This window comes from Camponotus floridanus, unplaced genomic scaffold (assembly GCF_003227725.1).
Source record: "Camponotus floridanus strain SB8 unplaced genomic scaffold, Cflo_v7.5 scaffold91, whole genome shotgun sequence".
Classification (NCBI taxonomy): Eukaryota; Metazoa; Arthropoda; class Insecta; order Hymenoptera; family Formicidae; genus Camponotus; species Camponotus floridanus.
Window position 1 is genome coordinate 6,473 of NW_020229862.1, and position 19,852 is coordinate 26,324.

At 29.3% G+C, this 19,852-nt stretch overlaps 5 protein-coding genes across 9 annotated transcripts; 3 read left to right on the top strand and 2 right to left on the bottom strand.

Annotated features, from left to right (window-relative positions):
* Positions 1-3,667: 3,667 nt before the first annotated feature.
* LOC112639804 (28S ribosomal protein S5, mitochondrial-like) lies at positions 3,668-5,487 on the bottom strand. Of its 3 annotated transcripts, none has more exons than XM_025414933.1 (5): positions 5,466-5,487; positions 4,804-5,147; positions 4,425-4,646; positions 4,165-4,349; positions 3,668-3,733 (listed from the first exon to the last, which is right to left on the bottom strand). In XM_025414933.1, the coding sequence occupies exons 2-4, from the start codon at positions 5,030-5,032 to the stop codon at positions 4,282-4,284; spliced, it is 519 nt and encodes a 172-aa protein (XP_025270718.1). In that variant the 5' UTR covers positions 5,033-5,147; positions 5,466-5,487; the 3' UTR covers positions 3,668-3,733; positions 4,165-4,281. The 3 variants fall into 3 exon arrangements, with proteins under 3 accessions (XP_025270718.1, XP_025270717.1, XP_025270716.1); XM_025414932.1 differs by lacking the exon at positions 5,466-5,487 and adding an exon at positions 5,349-5,359; XM_025414931.1 differs by lacking the exon at positions 5,466-5,487 and adding an exon at positions 5,240-5,348.
* Positions 5,488-5,864: 377 nt separating this feature from the next.
* LOC105249370 (26S proteasome regulatory subunit 10B) lies at positions 5,865-7,947 on the top strand. The gene is made up of 7 exons (XM_011254787.3): positions 5,865-5,961; positions 6,236-6,315; positions 6,397-6,436; positions 6,660-6,796; positions 6,878-7,250; positions 7,344-7,607; positions 7,689-7,947. The coding sequence occupies exons 1-7, from the start codon at positions 5,865-5,867 to the stop codon at positions 7,877-7,879; spliced, it is 1,182 nt and encodes a 393-aa protein (XP_011253089.1). The 3' UTR covers positions 7,880-7,947.
* Positions 7,948-8,232: 285 nt separating this feature from the next.
* LOC105249361 (tRNA (guanine-N(7)-)-methyltransferase non-catalytic subunit wdr4) lies at positions 8,233-9,737 on the bottom strand. The gene has a single exon (XM_011254776.3). It carries the CDS (start codon positions 9,391-9,393, stop codon positions 8,233-8,235), a length of 1,161 nt encoding a protein of 386 aa, XP_011253078.2. The 5' UTR covers positions 9,394-9,737.
* Positions 9,738-10,548: 811 nt separating this feature from the next.
* LOC105249355 (endoplasmic reticulum junction formation protein lunapark-B) lies at positions 10,549-14,675 on the top strand. Its single transcript, XM_025414918.1, has 9 exons — positions 10,549-10,947; positions 12,083-12,124; positions 12,230-12,417; positions 12,510-12,696; positions 12,895-12,906; positions 13,149-13,383; positions 13,557-13,718; positions 13,847-14,026; positions 14,269-14,675. The coding sequence occupies exons 1-9, from the start codon at positions 10,921-10,923 to the stop codon at positions 14,373-14,375; spliced, it is 1,140 nt and encodes a 379-aa protein (XP_025270703.1). The 5' UTR covers positions 10,549-10,920; the 3' UTR covers positions 14,376-14,675.
* A 2,062-nt stretch (positions 14,676-16,737) lies between these two features.
* LOC105249340 (nascent polypeptide-associated complex subunit alpha) lies at positions 16,738-18,976 on the top strand. Of its 3 annotated transcripts, none has more exons than XM_011254731.3 (6): positions 16,738-16,878; positions 17,400-17,664; positions 17,778-17,897; positions 18,100-18,195; positions 18,374-18,532; positions 18,735-18,976. In XM_011254731.3, coding segments are annotated over exons 1-6 (657 nt in total). In that variant the 5' UTR covers positions 16,738-16,876; the 3' UTR covers positions 18,750-18,976. The 3 variants fall into 3 exon arrangements, with proteins under 3 accessions (XP_011253033.2, XP_011253052.2, XP_019882489.2); XM_011254750.2 differs by having other exon boundaries at positions 16,778-16,987; XM_020026930.2 differs by lacking the exon at positions 16,738-16,878 and adding an exon at positions 17,182-17,206.
* Positions 18,977-19,852: the final 876 nt, after the last annotated feature.

Genomic DNA, 19,852 nt, shown 5'->3' on the forward strand with positions numbered 1-19,852 from the left:
CTCCGAATTTTCCTTTTTTTTCTTTCTATATATATAGTATTATTATAAGTCCAAGAATGTGTGTGTGCTCTCAACATCATTATCCGTATTATTGAAAATATTTGAATAAATTCGAATACATATTTATTTGATGTTGATACCAATTTATAAATTGTACTATAATTATAATATATATTTTGTAATATATTTTTATATGACTGCAAGCTATGTAATTATGCATTATAATATTTTATAATTATATAATATATATATAATATATGTATATTTTATACATCCTTTGTATTATATTTTCTATTTGGAAAATTTGAAAAACTTACATTATATTAAAAGAAAATAAAATAAAAAAATTGTACCTCTTCGATGGTATCTCCACCTTAACGAAGGCATTTGCCGGGTGAGGAGGTTTGAGTACTCTAATGATCCGGAGAGCTATGCCGGCGGTAATGTAGGCCGATATTCATACAATTTGTTTTTATATTTAATCATCTTAAATATAATCTTAGATCGCATCTTAAAATTCTGTTCAATCTCAATGAAATAACAAACATTTTCTAAATTTTACTTAAAACGATTTTAAATATAAGACTGTGTAAACACCGGCCTTAATTACTGGTAGGGTCACCCATGCCGGATAGGTCAAAGAGAAAGAGTCAGACTAAGAGAGATACCGTAATTATAATTATTATATTAATAATTATTAATTATTAATATAATAATTATATTATATTATAATATATTATAATACTTAGTTAATAATTATATATTTTGAATAAGATGGAAGAGAGAAAAGAATAATAAAACGATAAGAAGAAAGAAGCACGAGTCCCTATAGTCCCTATAGATGGAAGAGAGAAAAGAATGATAAAACGATAAGAAGAAAGAAGCACGAGTCCCTATAGTCTTGGGAATGCGACAGATCACAACATTGCAAAGATTTGAAGAAGAAGATGCATCGGATAAACATGTGTAGTAATTAGGAATAGCTTGCAATTAAGTCGACTAATAATAGTAAAACTTTTTAATTATGTTACACTTTATAATTTAGCACATTGTATTATATATACATATAAAGGATCAAGCATTAAATATTTTGCTGTTATGAAAATTGTAATAGAACAATATAAAAAATTTCTACATAAAGTGTAACATTCGAAAGCATTTTTTTTCACTGACGAGATACTATTAAAGATCAATGATTTCACAAGATTTATCGTGACACGAAACATTTATGTACATACATATACATATATATTTATGTATATACATATATATATATATATATATATATATTTATATTTAAAATAATCTAGATCGCGTCTTGAGATTCCGTTCAGTTAGTAAAATAGTTGTATTTTCCAACTTACTTAAGAGGATCTTAAATATAAGAGTGAATTATGAATGCGATGTATTTTTGTGCGGACATTTATCGAAAGGAATGCACGTGCTTCTCCAAATTGAGATAAGGTAAGATTGCAAAATATCGAAGTTTTATGCAATGTGTGTAACCTAAATCTGTTAACGTACAAGTATTCGAGTAACGGAATAAAAGATAAAGATTTTGAGATCGTACAAGTTCGTATGATATATATGTATATATTAATATCAATCTTTATTATATATTTATATATTTATTTATTTATGAGTCTTCTTTTTCTTTTTCTCAACATCATTTATTTATTTATTTATTTATTTATTTAATTCGCTCTCAGTCTTTTAAAATGCAAAACTAAATATTATAAGATTTGACTTTGGAAAAGCGCGATAAAACAATCGAATCATTCGTAATTCATATCATTAGCATAATATACTATGAATTTTCTACGTTATATATTGAATCGAAATTGCGCGAAAGAGGAAAAAAAGAACAAGCTATGAATAGACATTTCCATCCTTTATTAAAAGAAAAAGAAATTAAAAATATATCTCAATTTTTTTTCTATTTCTTCGGGCAAGTCTACATATATGACCAATATGATTAATTGATTCCATCTTTATATATTTATCATTATGTGCTATTAATTAAAGCCGTAGACAATATTCAGAAATCAAAGTTGCGCGCAGGAATGGCCATACGCAGAAACGAATGCGCACTGGTTCGGCCGCCATGTTGGCGCGTGCTGCTACGTCACTGCTACGTCACTGCTACGTCAAACGCGTCATACGGCCGCCATGTTGGCGCGTGAATCGGAGTCATACGCAGTTACACGGATCGTCGTACGTCCGCATTTTTCGCATGTTTTAACCGTTTTTAAATGAATATCGCGAGTGCACGAGCGTCGAGAGTGTCGAAGGATGATCGCGCGACTTTTATAGTGTGTCGATGGAAACGCGCGACAGCGATTTTTGACGATATTCAGTGACGGCGTCATTGCGAAGATGGAGCGAAGTTGCGTCGCGTTATTCGCGCCCTTGATGATGATTATCGGATGCGAGCGAATATCGGGAGTGCCGAATAAAGTGTCGCGCGTTCGCGTTGATGATATCGTGTGGATTTGTGTGCATCAAGATCGGAATAGGACGTCCCGAGGCGAGCGAACTGTCCCGAGGAGGAGCGGCCTGTGGAACAGCCGGTGAATAGATTTGATTTATCATATTTGCGTGATAATTTGTGCTCATTCGACGCTTATACAGCATCGCGATGTCCCGAATTACATTCGGATAAATCGGCATCATAATTCGATTCGGTGCAATTCAAATAAAGTCGATCGCGTGAAGACGGTTATGCTAGAAGCGATTTCAAATTTATTTTGTATACGCGCGCGCAGTGCTGCACAGCCTATCTCGTAGGACTGCCAATTATTAAACAATAAATTTTTTGGATCTAACCTAACCTAACTTAACCTCTCAGTGCTTTGGATGTCGAATGTAAACACAAGCGTATGCTGCCTGGATTTTATCATGCTTTCAAAAATAATATTTAATTATTTCATTAGTGTATTACATTTTATTACGTAGTATATTAATCGCATTAAATGTGCGACGTACAGTTTTACACATTTTAATGAGGAGCATATAATATAATTGGTTAGGTTAGAATAAATAATAGAATAAATTAAAACAAGCTGCTGTGATTCATTTAACGTAATAGGATTAATTTGACGAATGTGCAGCTATTGAAGTTACATGATATTTGTGGACACATTTTTAAAGTAATCATGAGTGTCTTATCTCATCTTGATTATATGAAATTAAAATATAAAATATTTATGTATTCCACGTTAACGTTATTCATTACAAGTACTATATTACTTTTCTTATATCTCAATCATATTTCATCGATGAAGCTTTTCATATATCGCAGACAATATGATACTGTGTGTGGAATTTTACACAGGTAATACATGGCACAAAAATAATTTGTTCTCAAATATTGTACACATTTCTCAAAAATAAATCAAATTAAATTATTTTAAGTAGGATCCAAAAATCACAACATTGTCAGGATTGTATCTTATTATAACTGCGATATTATCACTTTTTAATATGTGTGCGCAGTATTACATACATAAAATATATAAATTTATTTGAAACGTACAGAAATCTTTATCTTATTTATAATATTTATGATATAAAAGAAAATTGCAACTCTAATGAAACAGAGCGGTGGAATAATTGGTTGATACTTATGCTGGTCTACAATATTTATCCTTTTTCATCATTAGATTTTTGGTGCTTTTTTTATTATACAGATGTTATCTGTAAATATAGTACTGGTAATGTTGCTTCTGTATCACTGTAAGCACACAAAAATGATAGCATTTGCAGGTAATTATGTTATACTTATATATCATAAGAAAGAGAAAATAAAATTAAAGTTGAATACTGAATGTGCTCTAAAGTAAATCTCATCTAAATAAATAAATGCATAAATGTGCGCCCCACATTCCTCATGAAAAAAATACATAATATTAATTTTTATGTATTATTTTTAGATTTTTATTCTTTTAAATTAACTAGATGCACTTTTCATTTCTCCTCTCTTTCTTTCCAACTACTAAATATAGATATATCATTTTTAATATATTTTTATAAATAAAAAATGTTTCTTTCTAATAAATTAAATATAAATTAAATTCATATAAATTAAATAAAATTAAATATAAATTAAATTCATATAAATTAAATAAAAAGTATAATATGCCTTTAAATACTTTATATATATACCTGTTGCAATAAACCAGTAAAGAATGTTTTTACATTCCTCCTTGTACTTTGGCATACATATCCTTTATGCCAATTATCTCGCAACACGCTTTTATCGCATGATGACAAACAAGCCCATTATCCTTCATGAATTTTCTTTACAAATATTTTTATATTTTCAAACTGTGTAAAGAAATCATGTAACACTGAAAAATACAAAGTGATATTAAAAGAGAAGAAATAAATTTTATATTATATAGTATTGACAAGTATTTTCTTACCAGTGTGTTCCTTATATGTAGGAATATACATTAATCTTTGACCAGCCCTATTTTTAATCATCTTTAGGGATACTTTGGCTTTTGATAATGCAAATCCAGCCAATCCATTTCCATTCCCAGTTACTATAAATGAATTGATTCTAGTCTTACATGCTAAATTACTGGTCATACAAGTTATCATTTTGTTTTCCAAAATCCAGGTTTCAAAACTTTCAAATGTATCTGCAGAAAACAAAGATATTAATTATATAAGATTCTAATATTTAGAACTGAAACATCAAAAAAAAAAAAAAAAAAATTGAAAATAGACATCGTATCACATGATTTTTGTATGTATGTAATTTAACCATTATAATCCAATAATAGCATAAATATTAACCTTTTCCAATAAGATCTGATTCAATGCTTCTGCCATCCATTGTAACACTCCTCCAACCACATTCCAATGGCGATAATTTTATTTGCATTGGTCTGGTCTTACTTTGTGGTAATTCCATAAGTTTTTGCTTTCTTTCAAGATTTACAAGCAGTTTTAGCTGTTGAATTAATTCTTTTCCTCTAAACACAGAAGTGTTCAGACTAGGAAATTGTATCGGAATTTTTCCCATGCCAATAATTTGCTCCTTATTTAGGTCTCTCTTTTCACTACTCTTCTTGCTCTACCTCTGCGTCTTCCTGCATTACTGATACTTGTCACACCCTTTCATAATTCATCTTCAGGTCCTATAGAACAAAAGCACAGTGAAATACAAACTATTTTCTACTGTAAATATAAACTATTATCAAAATGCTATATCCATAAAAGTTCTACTTACTATTCGCAAAGAACATAGAGTTTCTCACATTATTTAATAAAGTGACTATTTTTAATAAATGTGAATGACTGACAAGCAATAAATTAAACAATATTAAACAATAATATACCTGAAAAAAATTTCATTAATTTTATTAGAGTTAAATTGATAAATTAATTTTAAATACACATTATATGTTAATTACATATAATGATTAAGAGACAATGATATATTTCATTTGCGTTACCATTGTTTACAGATTGAACATTTTTTATCAAATTATTTACAACTCTAAATATGTAGCATACGACAAGCCATTTTTAAAATCTATAAAACAAACAACAAAGTTGTTCATAGTTTTCACTCTTTTTTGTCATAGTCTGCTTTTAGGCAATCTTAAAGTCACAAAGTGTGCACTGTTTGCACTATCGGACGCCATTTTTGCTCCATCTTATCTTATTGAGATCAAAATTGTGGTACTTTGTTAATCTAGTGACTTTAGGCGGACTAATCAAAAGTGGCCCCCTGATGGCCAAACTCTTATTAGAGGGTCTCTATCTATGACATATATGTTTTTCAATGACAGTTATTCAGCAAGATCAAGCAAAATAAGTAAAGACGGAGAGAAGCCTTCTCTCTGGTAAAGATGTCGGTCACCATGGATCCTGTCAGGGAAAAAGCCTTTCAAGATTATAGAAAGAAGCTATTAGAACACAAGGAAGTCGAGTCACGTCTTAAAGAAAGTAAGATACTCTTGATTGCTATCGTGTATTTTATGTATGTTTTATATGTTTGCAAAGAGAATTCGAGACGTATAACCTTATTTCCTCTTCCTGTCTCATGATCTCTTCTGATATTTACGTTCGATTTTATATTATTGAATGTTTTTATTATTGTGATGTTAATATATTTTTTATCATATTATATATTATATATATATTTACATAATAAATTTATAAAAAGCATGATTATATAAAGTTATACTTTTCTAGTTATACTTTTCTTATATTTTTCTAGTGAGAGAACACTTTAAAGATCTGACAAAGCAATATGACAAGTCCGAAAATGATTTAAAAGCATTGCAAAGTGTTGGACAGGTATCGTCATTTCATCTTTTTTTTTATTAAAATATAATAATATAATTTATTTTATTCTATTTTATGAATTGTGTCTTGCAGATTGTTGGAGAGGTATTAAAACAACTTACCGAAGAAAAATGTAAGTAATTAATATATAGGAATATTTTGATTGCACATTTAATATTGTCAATGATTATTTTATCTCCTATTCACATTTAATGTTGTCAATGGCTTTATTATCTCCTATTTATATTTAGTAGAAAAATTGAATTTAATATATATGAGAGATATATATTTTTATATTAAACATAGATAAACTACAAATTAGTATAAAATAAAAAATAATGAACATTTATTTATAGTTATTGTAAAAGCAACGAATGGCCCACGTTATGTTGTTGGATGTCGGCGTCAACTGGATAAAAACAAATTAAAATCTGGAACTAGAGTTGCTTTAGATATGACAACTCTTACAATTATGCGCTATTTGCCACGTGAGGTAAAAGAATTTTTTAACCAATTAAAGTATTAGTCCTTTTTTCACCCAAAAATTTATTCGTCATGTTACTATTTTCTTTAGGTTGATCCATTAGTTTATAACATGTCTCATGAAGATCCTGGTGACGTGACTTATTCTGCAATTGGTGGCTTGAGTGAACAAATACGAGAATTGCGCGAGGTTATTGAATTGCCATTATTAAATCCTGAACTTTTCCAAAGAGTTGGCATCACTCCTCCTAAAGGATGCTTACTATATGGTCCTCCTGGTACTGGAAAAACATTATTAGCAAGAGCTGTTGCCAGTCAGTTGGATGCAAATTTTTTGAAAGTTGTTTCAAGTGCTATTGTTGATAAATATATTGGAGAATCTGCCAGATTAATTAGAGAGATGTTCAATTATGCTCGAGATCATCAACCTTGTATTATATTTATGGATGAAATTGACGCCATCGGTTTGTATATATAAGACTTGCAATAAACAAAGAAATATCTAAGTTGAAAGGGATTTATATGACTAAGTATTAATACGTTTTACGTATATATAGGTGGTCGTAGATTTTCGGAAGGAACAAGTGCTGATCGAGAAATCCAGAGAACCTTGATGGAATTGTTAAATCAAATGGATGGGTTTGATTCTTTGGGTCAAGTGAAAATGATAATGGCTACAAATAGACCCGATACCTTAGATCCTGCATTATTACGACCAGGAAGATTGGATAGAAAAATTGAAATACCGCTACCCAATGAACAAGCTCGCCTGGAGATTTTAAAGATACATGCCTTGCCGATTGCCAAACACGGCGAAATTGGTAAAAAACTTATCAGTTACAAGTTTTATAATTTTACATACTTTGCAATATTTAAAATATTTGTTATTTATAAATGTACAGATTATGAGGCAGTAGTCAAATTGTCGGATGGATTCAATGGCGCTGACTTGAGAAATGTGTGCACAGAAGCTGGGTTGTTTGCGATACGACTAGAAAGAGAGTATGTAATACAAGAAGATTTTATGAAAGCAGTCAGAAAAGTCTCTGACAATAAGAAACTCGAATCCAAATTAGATTATAAGCCTGTGTAATTCAATATAAGTTGAGTTATTATTTTATCTGTCAAAATAACATTAAATGTCTATTCATTTCAATATGATCCAAGTTGGATTATTTTTTATTATTTTGCTATATTATTTCTCTTTTTCCTGATAAAATTGTACTTCTACAGAAGTTTACTCAATATTAACATTGTCGAATTTTGTATAATACAAAAAAAATACATTTATGCACAAGCTGAGATTAATGAGATCATTATTAATAAGATCATTAAAACAAATATATATCTTTATTTCTGATTTCAATCATTATAATATGTTTATATAGTTTACAATATAAATATTATAAATATTAAACACATTTAAAACATTGTAATAATGATAATTTATTCTATATTATTGGTGAGTCGAATTTTTTTTCTTTCTAAATATTCTTGTACATTGTCATATTTTCTTTTATATAAAATTGGGAACAAATTTTGTTTAACAATAGTATTTTTCAGAGTTTCCCAAGAATTATTAAGATGTTTAAGTGCTTGATTTAAAGTATTATGACTTACAAACCTATTGTTTTCAAATTTATATACTTGTAGTCCTGTATCTATTAATATCCATAAATCTTGTTTGTGTAAAAGACATTCTATAGGTTCACCTTCAACAGTTATGGATTCCAAATAATTTGCGTCAAACTGTGTTTTAGTGTTACTAGTAATGTTAAAAACTAATAGTACTTTACTACTATAAAAGCTTATTATAACTAGAGATTCTATCTTACTAAGATAAGATACTCTTAAATGTTTAACAGGCAATATATCTATAGATTCATAATGATAGTCTTGAAGATCTTGATTAAATTTCTCAATGTCACATTTGGGTATTTTATCACTAAAATTCACAGATATCAGTTCAGTTCCACATTTATAATCCCATAATTTTAAAACTCCATCACCACCGCACGATATTAAGATATTCTTCTTGTGAGGCAATTCCGATATATTTGTTACAAATTTTTCATGTCCTAAACAGTAAGACATAATGTTGTAGCAATTCGGGAACATGGAAACCCTGATCTTTTCGTCCCTGTCGGTTGTCAAGATATATTTCATATCCTCTGTAATGAGTACATCGAGGAGCATCGACAAGTGGCCCAAGATCAAAGTTCCACTTTCCGTTGGCAAACTGGTGGAGAACAGGTAAGCGTCTCCAGCCTTGTCAGCAACTATGATATCGTTGTTTGGAGAGAATCTCACTTTGCTCGCGGCTCTGGCGAGCGTTCGATTTGACAAAAGCCTTAAGTTTCCCGTCTCGTACAAGCACAACTGCTTGCGATTCGTGCACACTGCAAAGTACCTTCCATCATCGGAGAACATTACGGATGTTATCATGTGATAAGTCTCGATATCCACATTATTATGCACGTCTATCTTCCTGTTTGTTTCCAAATCGGGCAAGGCTATCACATTTTCGCTGTTATTGTCAACATTGTGTATTATCACGCGTTCGTTGTTGCACAAAGCCACGTGTGAGTCATACACGGAAAAACTCATAACTGGAACGTTTGTAAAAAATCTTCACCTTCAAAGTAACGTTGTGTTTTCAATGATGAAAAAATTATTTTTAGTTATTATTAAAGTGAGAAGCCTCGAGAAATCTGAGAGAGGCTATGCTAGTGTTTCTCGTTGGACGCTTTCCATACAATAGAATCGTTTCTTTCAAAAATAGGAAACACAATGACAATCACTGTCGGTTAAATCGCGACTTGGTGCGTATCCATGCTCTATCATAAATTGTCAATTAGGAATACGAATGAGAAATATAATTAAGGATATATTAGTATGTTTTCCAGTTTCGCATTTTGATGCCTTCAAGAAAAAAGACAATGGGTCTGTTCTTTTCAGCTGCACTACTGCACTAGTGCAATTAGTTAGAGTGAAAGAAAGCATGTTTGTCTCTTTCTAACTTATTGCACTAGTGCAGTAGTACAGCTGAAAAGAACAGACCCAATATCGCGTAACTACGTTTAGGAATATCTATTTCAATACCTACTACGATGAAAAACATCGGTCAACGTATGTATGTACAGTGCGCGTCAACGATCCTGTTGTAAGCGGGGCAAGCGAGCGACTGGCCAATTAAGCCGTCTACAATAGACAATTTAAGATCTAAGTCTTAAGAAATTGACCAATCACAGTCGAGTATGAAGAGAATACTCGATTGTGATTGGTCAATTTCTTAATTAATAAGTGAATTAAATAAAAAATATAAATATATATATATATATATATATATATATATATATTGTACTTAATAAATATATTTTTATAAAAATATTAGATGTAATTTTATATATATTATCATTTGATAAAATGAAAATATATGTAACAGAATACAACCTCAACTATAAATCCACAAATGAACTAAATTAATATTGACAAATATTAATTTTTTAGAAAATGCGTTATAAAAATGTTTATATTATTAAACATATTTTTGATTCAATTATTTTGTTTTATTCAAAAATGGCGCGTAGTAAGTAATAAAACACTTCCGCTATCCCATTAATGGCGGCTTCATCCCATCCCTCTCTTGAGGATCCCTATGATTGGCCAGTTCTACGCTTTCTTCGCCCCTTCCAGGACAGGTCGTTGACGTGCACTGTACATACGAATCCGCGAATCAGAGCGAAGCGTGATTGAATGCGCCTGTGGTTCGTCTAGGACTCCCAAAGGCGAACGGGCAGGTGACAGATTCGCCGGGATATCGTGCTTCTCGTGCCTTGTTTTTTTCTCGCCGGACCCGATATGATAGCGATTATTAATCGGGCGACTACGCGCCGGACGCTTTCATAGGCGCGATCCGAGCTATAAATATCGGGATAAAACGCGCGGCGGGATTTAAATTTGGAGCGTAATCGGGCGGAACAGCCGGCTCGACGAGGCGTGGAGGACGACGGCTATTTTAAAACGATATCGGAAGGACCCTTTTTATGACGGATTCGGCGCGAGGCGACACTTCGGTGCGATCGACGTTTCTCGAGGATACCTTCGCCCATCTTCGCCGTAACATCATTTAATATGGGGATAATATTGTCGAGATTTCGGGTGAGTACGCAGCTATCCTAAGGATCTCTGCTCTCTCTTGACATTTCGTGCCCTTTGAGGTTAGCATCATAACTTCGTTAAATATGGCACGCAAGGGCACCTTACGTCCGGCGAGACTTAACTTTACGAATGTAACTGTATTCGACGCTTGCTGAGTAATATTTTTAAACGTCATTCATGCCTATTTATAGCATCCGTTTATACCGGATGACGACAGGCTCGAAGCTGTAAAAGCTATTGGATTTGGCGCGAAACAGGAATTTATTTAAACGTAAACTGCGAAACAAATGACTTCTTTTTACGAAATAAATATATAGATATTTTGTTTGTTACAAGATCTTGTAAATCACATATCTTTGAGGTTTCGTTATATGATATAATTTCTTGGTTACCGCCATTTTTCATGAGTGAACAAAATTGAATGTTAAATTTATTCTACAGTGAGCTTGTGAGAACCAAACATTAGCATTCAATGGCGATCTTTGCTCTGATTCCCACATGTGTCATAAAAGAAATTACAAATGTATGAATAGTATGATGTATAAATTGAAAAATCGGATGATTTTTTAATATATACATCATACTCCATTTACGCAAAATATTTAATATATAATAATAATTTTCAAAAATAATTAAAATTATTATTTATTTTTGTTACTAAATTTATTTTATTTTATTACTAAATATTGAATTGACATTCTTATTAAATTCTAATCAAATATTAATTGCAATTAAAGATCTATCATAAAGGTTTTTAAGATATAAATATGAATTAAAAGGTATTTAAGTTATAAATTGTTTAACCTTTGTAAGAGATAATAACATTATTACAAGATTAATTGTTAAAATACATTTACCATTTTTGTGTCTCTAATTGTATAAGTCGTTGATTCTGATATCATTAATTGTAATTTTTGTAGATTATTTATATATCAGCTTAATATTTTATTGAAAATGCATTGTAAGAAATTTAAATATTTATTTACGTTCTTTCTCAAAAAATAAATATCTTTACAATTTATTGAACATTCTACATAAATATATTTTTTTATATGTTAAATATAATAACAAGATATGATAAATATGATAAAAAGTTATAAGATATATATTGTTAAATAAAATTTATGATTTTCAGAAAAAGAAGACGACAATTGAAATTTTAGAGAATCTTGATGCCGTAAGTATTACAGACAGTAAAGTATTATTTTAGTGTCGTCATGTGTACATCTAATATTATATTATAAAATAGCATTATGTAATGTTTTCTTTTTTTTTTTTATAGCAAATCAAAGAGATTCAACGATATGGACAGACTACAGAACAGAGACATAAGAAGATAGTGGGAACTATCATCATTTATGGAGTTGTTCTTTACATCATGATAGCATTCATCTTTTATTTCTGTTTCTTTCCAGCTTCATTATATGATCAGCTCTTTTATATAACACCATTATTATTTTTCCCAATTTTGTAAGTAATGTGAAAATCTAATTATAGATATTTTTATTTAATATAGATTACATAGAGAAAATACAATCAAAAATACATTTTTCTTTTTTTAGAATCCTTTTAACAAAGAAAATGGTTTCATGGTACTATAATCGTAAAATTACTCATAATCAGGAAAAACTATCTACGATTATATTAGAGAAAAAGAAAATATTAGATGAAGTTACTGAAACAGAAACATATAAGAAAGCTAAAGAAATATTATTAAAGTTTGCACCAGATGAATTAAACATGACACCTGTGAGTACATTTACGTTATTGTTATAATTATTTAATAATCACATTAATTTTATTAAATGTAATAATGTTACATAATAAGTAAAGTTCTTAATATATATATGTATATATATAATTTATATTATTGTACTAATTTATATTTTTTTTTTTCCTACACATATATAAGTATAATTTTATTTATTTTTTATCTTTTCTTTACAGTTAACTCCAAAGGTTTGTATTTGTCACAACTTGTAGTATATATGAGTATAAGATGTCTAAGAATAAGAGTAAAACAAGATGACAATTGTACAGTTGACAAAAAACAGTTTCACTCGTAAAAAAATCTACATGATTTATATATCAATATATATGTATCAATATATGTGTATATATATATATATATATATATATATATATATATATAATATTTGATGTGCATATAAAAGATATAAAATTAATAATTCTGTTTTTAGTTTACTCAAAAGTTGTCATTGCCTACTGAAACACCTCGACGTCCTATGCCACAGGCTATAATATCTCCTCAACCTGGATCTGTAGAATTAAGAAGACGGCCCATATCTCACAATACACAAACTGGTGTAACTGGCACTGCTTTAGTAACCCCCAGCATTAAACCAATTAATCAGCTTCAAATTGTTCCTGTTCCATCTAATGCTAGAATAATTAATCCTGCTTCTATAGGTTTTCGTAAGTAAATATATACTATGTGTAATTATTTTGAAAATTTATGTTTTACTCATATGTCTTAAAGTATTCATATGAACGTCATAAGTCATTCATATGAACTTATTAATTATTGACTTATTTATATGAACTTCTTAATATAGAAATATAAATAATTAATTGCATATATGACTTAGGATCACCATTACCACGACCTGTGCTGCCACAACAAAGAACTGTAATTGATCGTTTGGTTGATTACTTAGTAGGTGATGGTCCTTCAAATCGTTATGCTTTAATTTGTCGGCAATGCGAATCACATAATGGAATGGCTTTGAAAGAAGAGTTTGAATATTTCGGTTAGTAAATAACGCTTTTTTTCAAAAGAACAAAAATATATTTCCACTAACATATACTTTGATAAATAACATATTATTAAATATATGTATATATATATATATATATATATATATATATATATTTGCAGCATTCAGATGTTGCTATTGTGGTTTTTGGAATCCAGCAAGAAAACAAAAACCTTGTGCTCCAAAATTAGATTTTGATAGTCCTGCTGGAACTTCGAATACATCTGAAGCCGATCCTCATGATGCAAATGAAGAGTCAATAAAACTTACTGAATTGGAAACATGTACGCATTCGGATACAGGTATGATATTTCTAAATTTTGCAAACTAATAAAAATCAGATCTATTACTGTTCAATATCTAATTTTTATCAACAAAATTTAAAATTGTATTTGAAAGTCATCAGAACTTTATCAATTGTTTAATAATATTTCTATATATATTTGAATCATTTCATTTTATTTTTTGTAAAGTGTAAAAATAATATATAGTATATAAATAAATTAATATAAATATAATATTTGCATTTCTTTTTATTTTATAGATTCGGATATTGAAGTAGTTGAAAGACCAGGTGAAATGTCTGATACTCAAGAATCAGAATCTAAGGAATTATTAAATGAGTATGAATCTGATAAGATAGAGACGTGACGCAGTACTCATAATTTTTGTAATTGAATAATTAGCCTGAGGGTGAAAAAAATGTTTGTAAATCAGAGTTTCAAGTAAGTTTAAAATTTAATAAAGAAAAAGAAGAGAATATGAAATAGGAGAAAAAAATGAAACATAAATGGTGATGAAATAAAACAAATTATAAAATAATACAACACACAATTATACACATACACATATATATATATATATACATGAATAATTTGGGAGAAAAATCAAGATTTATCTTATATTACAAATGTAATTGTGAATTGAAATATCGCTTTATAATATTGGAAACTGTTGCTATAATATAGAAATAGCATAAGTATTATATGATCATTGGTGATATGTATAGCTACACATATATCATCTTTCTGTGTTATCTAATTTTTTTAGAGATTATGTAATGTTTGCTAGAATTTGAAAATTACACGAAAATTCTATTGCGATAAATGAAATTACAAATCATACCAAATTTTTATTTGTTTAACATTACAATTAATGCTAAATGCAAAAACATGAAAATAAGAGAAAAAAAATAAGAAATATAAATTATTATCTATTTATATAATACAATTTCTTCTAAATATTTTGTAGAGAGATTTCATAGATATATTTTTATACAAAAATATTTATATGAAATCGCATTTCAGTCTATTTATGATCTTTGAGGTATAATTTAATTAAATGCGGCAAAATACTTCAACATTATGAATGCAATTCATGTTGCACAATTAATAATATATTTTTTATAAGACTGCCTATTTTATCTACAGATTATTTATTATAGATCACAATTTCTGATCTTTTTCTTGAAAAAATACAGTCTTCAAATACTATAAATCTTCTTAAGTTTTGTTTTTTATGTATATGTTGTAATAGTTAGGTACATTGCTTTATTAAGAAAAATAGAAATTTGTATTGCAAATGTATTAATTAATCAGCTAATTTTTAAATATAAGGCTACTAAGAGCAAAAGCTATAAGAGAGAAAGAGAGAGAGAGAGAAATATACGAGTTTTATATAGATGCATTATTTTCTTTTGAAAAACGTAAAAAAGCATAAAAAAAGAATACATAATTTATAATGGCAGTGTCTTTGTATGGAAAATTATATTTAATATAAATAATTACTAGATTAAATATAGTACCATAATAAAAAATCCATTTTGAATGTATATTATACTCATGGTTACAATCCACTGTGATTATAGATAGACTAATGAAAGTCATGCTTATATGAATTCATTCTTAAATCTCATAACTAGTGAGCCATAAAGTTACAAATGTGATTGTCTCTTATTATATTATATCTTTTTGCTTTTTGGAAAGAAATTGTATAAAAAAATTGTGGTATTTTCCGGTTTTTTATCTTATCCACATAATTATTATATTCTGCTAGAAATAATAAAAACAGTAATATAATTTCTGATGTTTATCGTTGTAATGTATATATTTAATTTTTTCGCTGATTTTGCTTTTGAAATGGCTGTTATTTACTTTTAATCCACTGGCAAAAATAAGATTATTAAAAACTGCTAATTTCCTGGTAATTTTGTGTAACAAGTTTAATTTTCCTGTTTTTATTAATAGAATATAATAAAAAATGATTGTGACTAACATATTGTTTATTTATCGCGCGAGATATATTGCTTTAATTAATCAATATTCGGATATTCAAAATAGATTTTCTGCTTTTGCTCTCATATGCAATTTAAGTGTTTGAATAGAAAATTGTTTTGTTTGGTTTCTTATCGTGTTTTTAAGGATTATATAAGAATCATATTTTCTTGTGTCCTACATACTTAAAATAATAAAATAGATAAATAATATAGGTAAATAATATATTGATTTATGTATTTATGTGTACTCAAGAAATTGACCAATCACAGTCGAGTATTCTCTTAATATTTGACTGTGATTGGTCAATTTCTTGAGTCTTACAACCTTATGCTACGGCCATTGTAAACCTAGTATAAGGCTTCAGGCCGCAGCACACACTTTTACATAAGCGCATAACCATAAGCATAAGGAAATTGATTGGTCCCCAAGTATATGCATAAGAAAATGAACCAATCAATTTTCTTATGCTTATGGTTATGCGCTTATGCAAAAGTGTGGCCTTTCCTCTACAATGAGTCATAAGTCATAAGCAAATTGACCAACCATAGTCGGTCATTTCAAAAATAATCAATCATGATTGGTCAATTTGCTTAGGTCTTGCGTCTCTCATTGTACAGAAGACCTAAGCATGATCTTTCGATGGCGTCCTCAAAAATGTGAAGCTATGTTCGCATAGACCGACATGTAAATCGACAGTTTGTGCGATAAAAAATAACATTCGTTCGTCGACGGACTATAGCTCGAGGTAAATCTAACAATTTTTTCGACATCACTGTATTATCTTCCGAAAAACACTCGTATATTGCAAGATCAGGTATTGATCTTGGTATTCGCACTAATAGTATCGCGTGATACACCTTATTGTCACTGATATCGATGTGAGTTGCATCAAGTTCTAACGACAAACTTCGTCTCCGCCAATTTTTCTCTTCCGCACATGACGTAGAATTTTCTGGCGGAATCGTTTCGGTCACGATTTTTAACGACGTTCGTAGTTTTTATCGATAACTAACGTATTACGATAGTTGTGTGAAAATTATGATTAAAACCCTCATGCTTAGTAAACTATTTTTCGGATAGCTTTGTCGGACGCCATAATTACCATTCATTTCTGTAATAATTTCGTGCGAAAGATTCATGCTGATTATCATGTAGGCTGTCTGTCAAGAGTGTGAGATCAATTTTTCGCCGGGAAAAGTTGAAAATGTGTAACTTTTTCTTATATCTGTATATTTTATAAATATATTTTTACGACCTATTCGAGAATCATCATGATTAAAGCATGATCAGTATGACTAGATCTTAAAAACGTGTATTCCATTGTTAGAATGTCTTTCTTTTCTTCGAAATTATATGATGATAGTAGAAATTATGATACATTAATCTTTTTTATTTGTAGGCCAGTAAATATGCCGGAGTTGACAGAACTTGACAAGGCGGCTAGTTCGGAGCCTACCAAAGTAGAATTGGTAGGTATTGGCTCTGCAACTGATTCAGATTCAGATGACACCATACCAGAATTAGAAGATGCTGGCACTCCTGGTACTGTCGGATTCCCTGGCACAACCGTCACTGGGCTTCCCATTGATATGGTATCCAAGGCTAAGCAGAGTCGCGGAGAAAAAAAGGCCAGGAAGCTTATGAGCAAATTAGGTTTAAAACCAGTATGTTAATTATTAAAGTATTCTAATATATTTATATATATATATATATATATATATATATATATATATATATATACACACACACAATAATTTTGCCTTTCTTTTGTATATAGGTACAAGGAGTCAATAGAGTGACTATTCGCAAATCAAAGAATATTTTATTTGTTATAAATAAACCAGATGTTTTGAAGAACCCAGCCTCAGACACATACATAGTATTTGGTGAAGCCAAGGTAAGAAATTTAATTTACTGACTGTTTTTAACAATAAATATTATGCATTTGTTAAATCCTTTGTGATGATTTATTGGTTTCGCATATTCTTAACAGAAAAGAAATGTTGACAAATACCTTGGCAGACTGATTTAATTCTTATTTATATTTGTATTAATCTCAAATGTTATATATTTTACATCCTAACTAATTTTTTCCATAGATTGAAGATCTCAGTCAACAAGCTCAAGTTGCAGCGGCTGAAAAATTCAAGGAACCACCAGTTATACCAGCAACTGAAGCTGGAGGCAGTACTACGGTAAGACATCTTCAGTTATATTTTATATTTATATTTTATTAATAGATTTTATTATTATATATTATTATTATATATAAAATAAAATTGCTTATTTTATATATAATAATAATATATAATAATAAAAGGTAGGCCTTCAGCATAAAACAATATATATAATGTTTCTTCATTTTATTATAAGGTTGTTGCTCCTATACAAGAAGAATCAGAAGAAGAAGTGGATGAAACAGGTGTAGAGGAAAAAGACGTTGATTTGGTTATGTGTCAAGCTAACGTATCGCGAGGGAAAGCTATTAAAGCTCTTAAAAATAATCAAAATGACATTGTCAATGCTATCATGGTAAGTTTTGAAATATGTATTTATATCTCATACATGCTTAGTATCTCTGCATATGATGATTATGCTTCAAAGGTTTCGATTATATATTTTTATCAGAATAAAAATTATGTTGAATATCTTGGCAGACTGACGTTTTCTATTGATAAAATATGTTTGACAAATACATAAGGAAATGAAAATTACTATTTTTTTCTTATTTTAGGAATTGACAATGTGATGAAATTGCTTAAAAGTAGGCTGTGCTGCGAGTTGCTGACGTTCCAAGATCATAATTTTATCATACGCACATCATCACAAAAAACATCATTCTTCCTTTTATTCAATTGAAAAAATAAACATGACACCGAGAAAACTGGATACACCTAATTGTTTCGAGAAATACAATTCACATGTATATACAAAGTTCGTGTAAAAGAAAAAAATAAATACATTAAGATCACTATATATCCAAACCATTATCCAATCAAACAACGGCTCGTCATTTTAATTTTTATACTAAAGATACTGAACAATCCTGTAATCGCATGTATATGCAATCATATGCAGTAAAATATGGATTATTATAACATGATTGTATAATTATATAGTGATTTATAATGTATTCTATTGATGGTTAATTGTAAATGTTATAAATTCCTAATTTATATTTCTAATATTTGAATATAAGATATACAAGTGTGGCAAAATTGAATGTCTAAATGTTGAAATATTAAAAATTACATAGAGATATTTAAGAAAAATTATTTATTTGCTAAAAGAAATCGTCTGTCGATATAGATTCTCTGAAATTAGCATTACAATATAAATTAAGTCGATAGTTTATACAGAGAGAAGACTGAGAGACGTCATAGCCTGCTTTTAGGTGATCTCTGAAAGCGATACTCCCTCTATGGACATTGAAAACGTGGACATGAACTACAAAGCCAAGTCCATAAATGTTCTCAGAGGATAATATATAATGTGCACAATTTCTGGTTTTGTTCTGTGCTATGTGCACGAAATGTCGATAGCATCACTGCTGTATAACAAGATATTTTTATGTATGTAAATTGATGTAAATTTTATTTGAATGTATATTATAAATTATAAAAATTCTTAAATTTTTGGTAAAGGAATATACTACTTTTAAACAGTATAAAAGAATTCAAATGTATAAAAGAATTCAAATGTATTTACAGATATTTTTCATTCTATGTAACGGCCTCTTTTGCTTTAGACCAACGCGAAATAGACAGTTTTGCCATCTTACAGCGCTCGATCGCTAGCAGGAATTTGGAGTGGGAAAAACGGCACCGTACTTTGCTATTACATACCGTTTCT

Excerpts from the sequence above, each read along its gene's own strand:
- LOC105249361 (XM_011254776.3), bottom strand. The coding sequence starts at position 9,393 with ATGAGTTTTTCCGTGTATGACTCACACGTGGCTTTGTGCAACAACGAA.
- LOC105249340 (XM_011254731.3), top strand. Across the intron at positions 17,898-18,099 it reads TAGTATTTGGTGAAGCCAAG|ATTGAAGATCTCAGTCAACA; the intron begins GTAAGAAATTTA and ends TTTTTTCCATAG. Across the intron at positions 18,196-18,373 it reads AAGCTGGAGGCAGTACTACG|GTTGTTGCTCCTATACAAGA; the intron begins GTAAGACATCTT and ends TTTTATTATAAG.
- LOC112639804 (XM_025414933.1), bottom strand. The coding sequence starts at position 5,032 with ATGGGAAAAATTCCGATACAATTTCCTAGTCTGAACACTTCTGTGTTT. Across the intron at positions 4,647-4,803 it reads ATCAGATCTTATTGGAAAAG|ATACATTTGAAAGTTTTGAA; the intron begins GTTAATATTTAT and ends TGTTTTCTGCAG. Across the intron at positions 4,350-4,424 it reads TACATATAAGGAACACACTG|TGTTACATGATTTCTTTACA; the intron begins GTAAGAAAATAC and ends TGTATTTTTCAG.
- LOC105249370 (XM_011254787.3), top strand. The coding sequence starts at position 5,865 with ATGTCGGTCACCATGGATCCTGTCAGGGAAAAAGCCTTTCAAGATTAT. Across the intron at positions 7,251-7,343 it reads GGATGAAATTGACGCCATCG|GTGGTCGTAGATTTTCGGAA; the intron begins GTTTGTATATAT and ends ACGTATATATAG. Across the intron at positions 7,608-7,688 it reads TGCCAAACACGGCGAAATTG|ATTATGAGGCAGTAGTCAAA; the intron begins GTAAAAAACTTA and ends ATAAATGTACAG.
- LOC105249355 (XM_025414918.1), top strand. The coding sequence starts at position 10,921 with ATGGGGATAATATTGTCGAGATTTCGG. Across the intron at positions 10,948-12,082 it reads TAATATTGTCGAGATTTCGG|AAAAAGAAGACGACAATTGA; the intron begins GTGAGTACGCAG and ends TATGATTTTCAG. Across the intron at positions 13,719-13,846 it reads AGAAGAGTTTGAATATTTCG|CATTCAGATGTTGCTATTGT; the intron begins GTTAGTAAATAA and ends ATATATTTGCAG.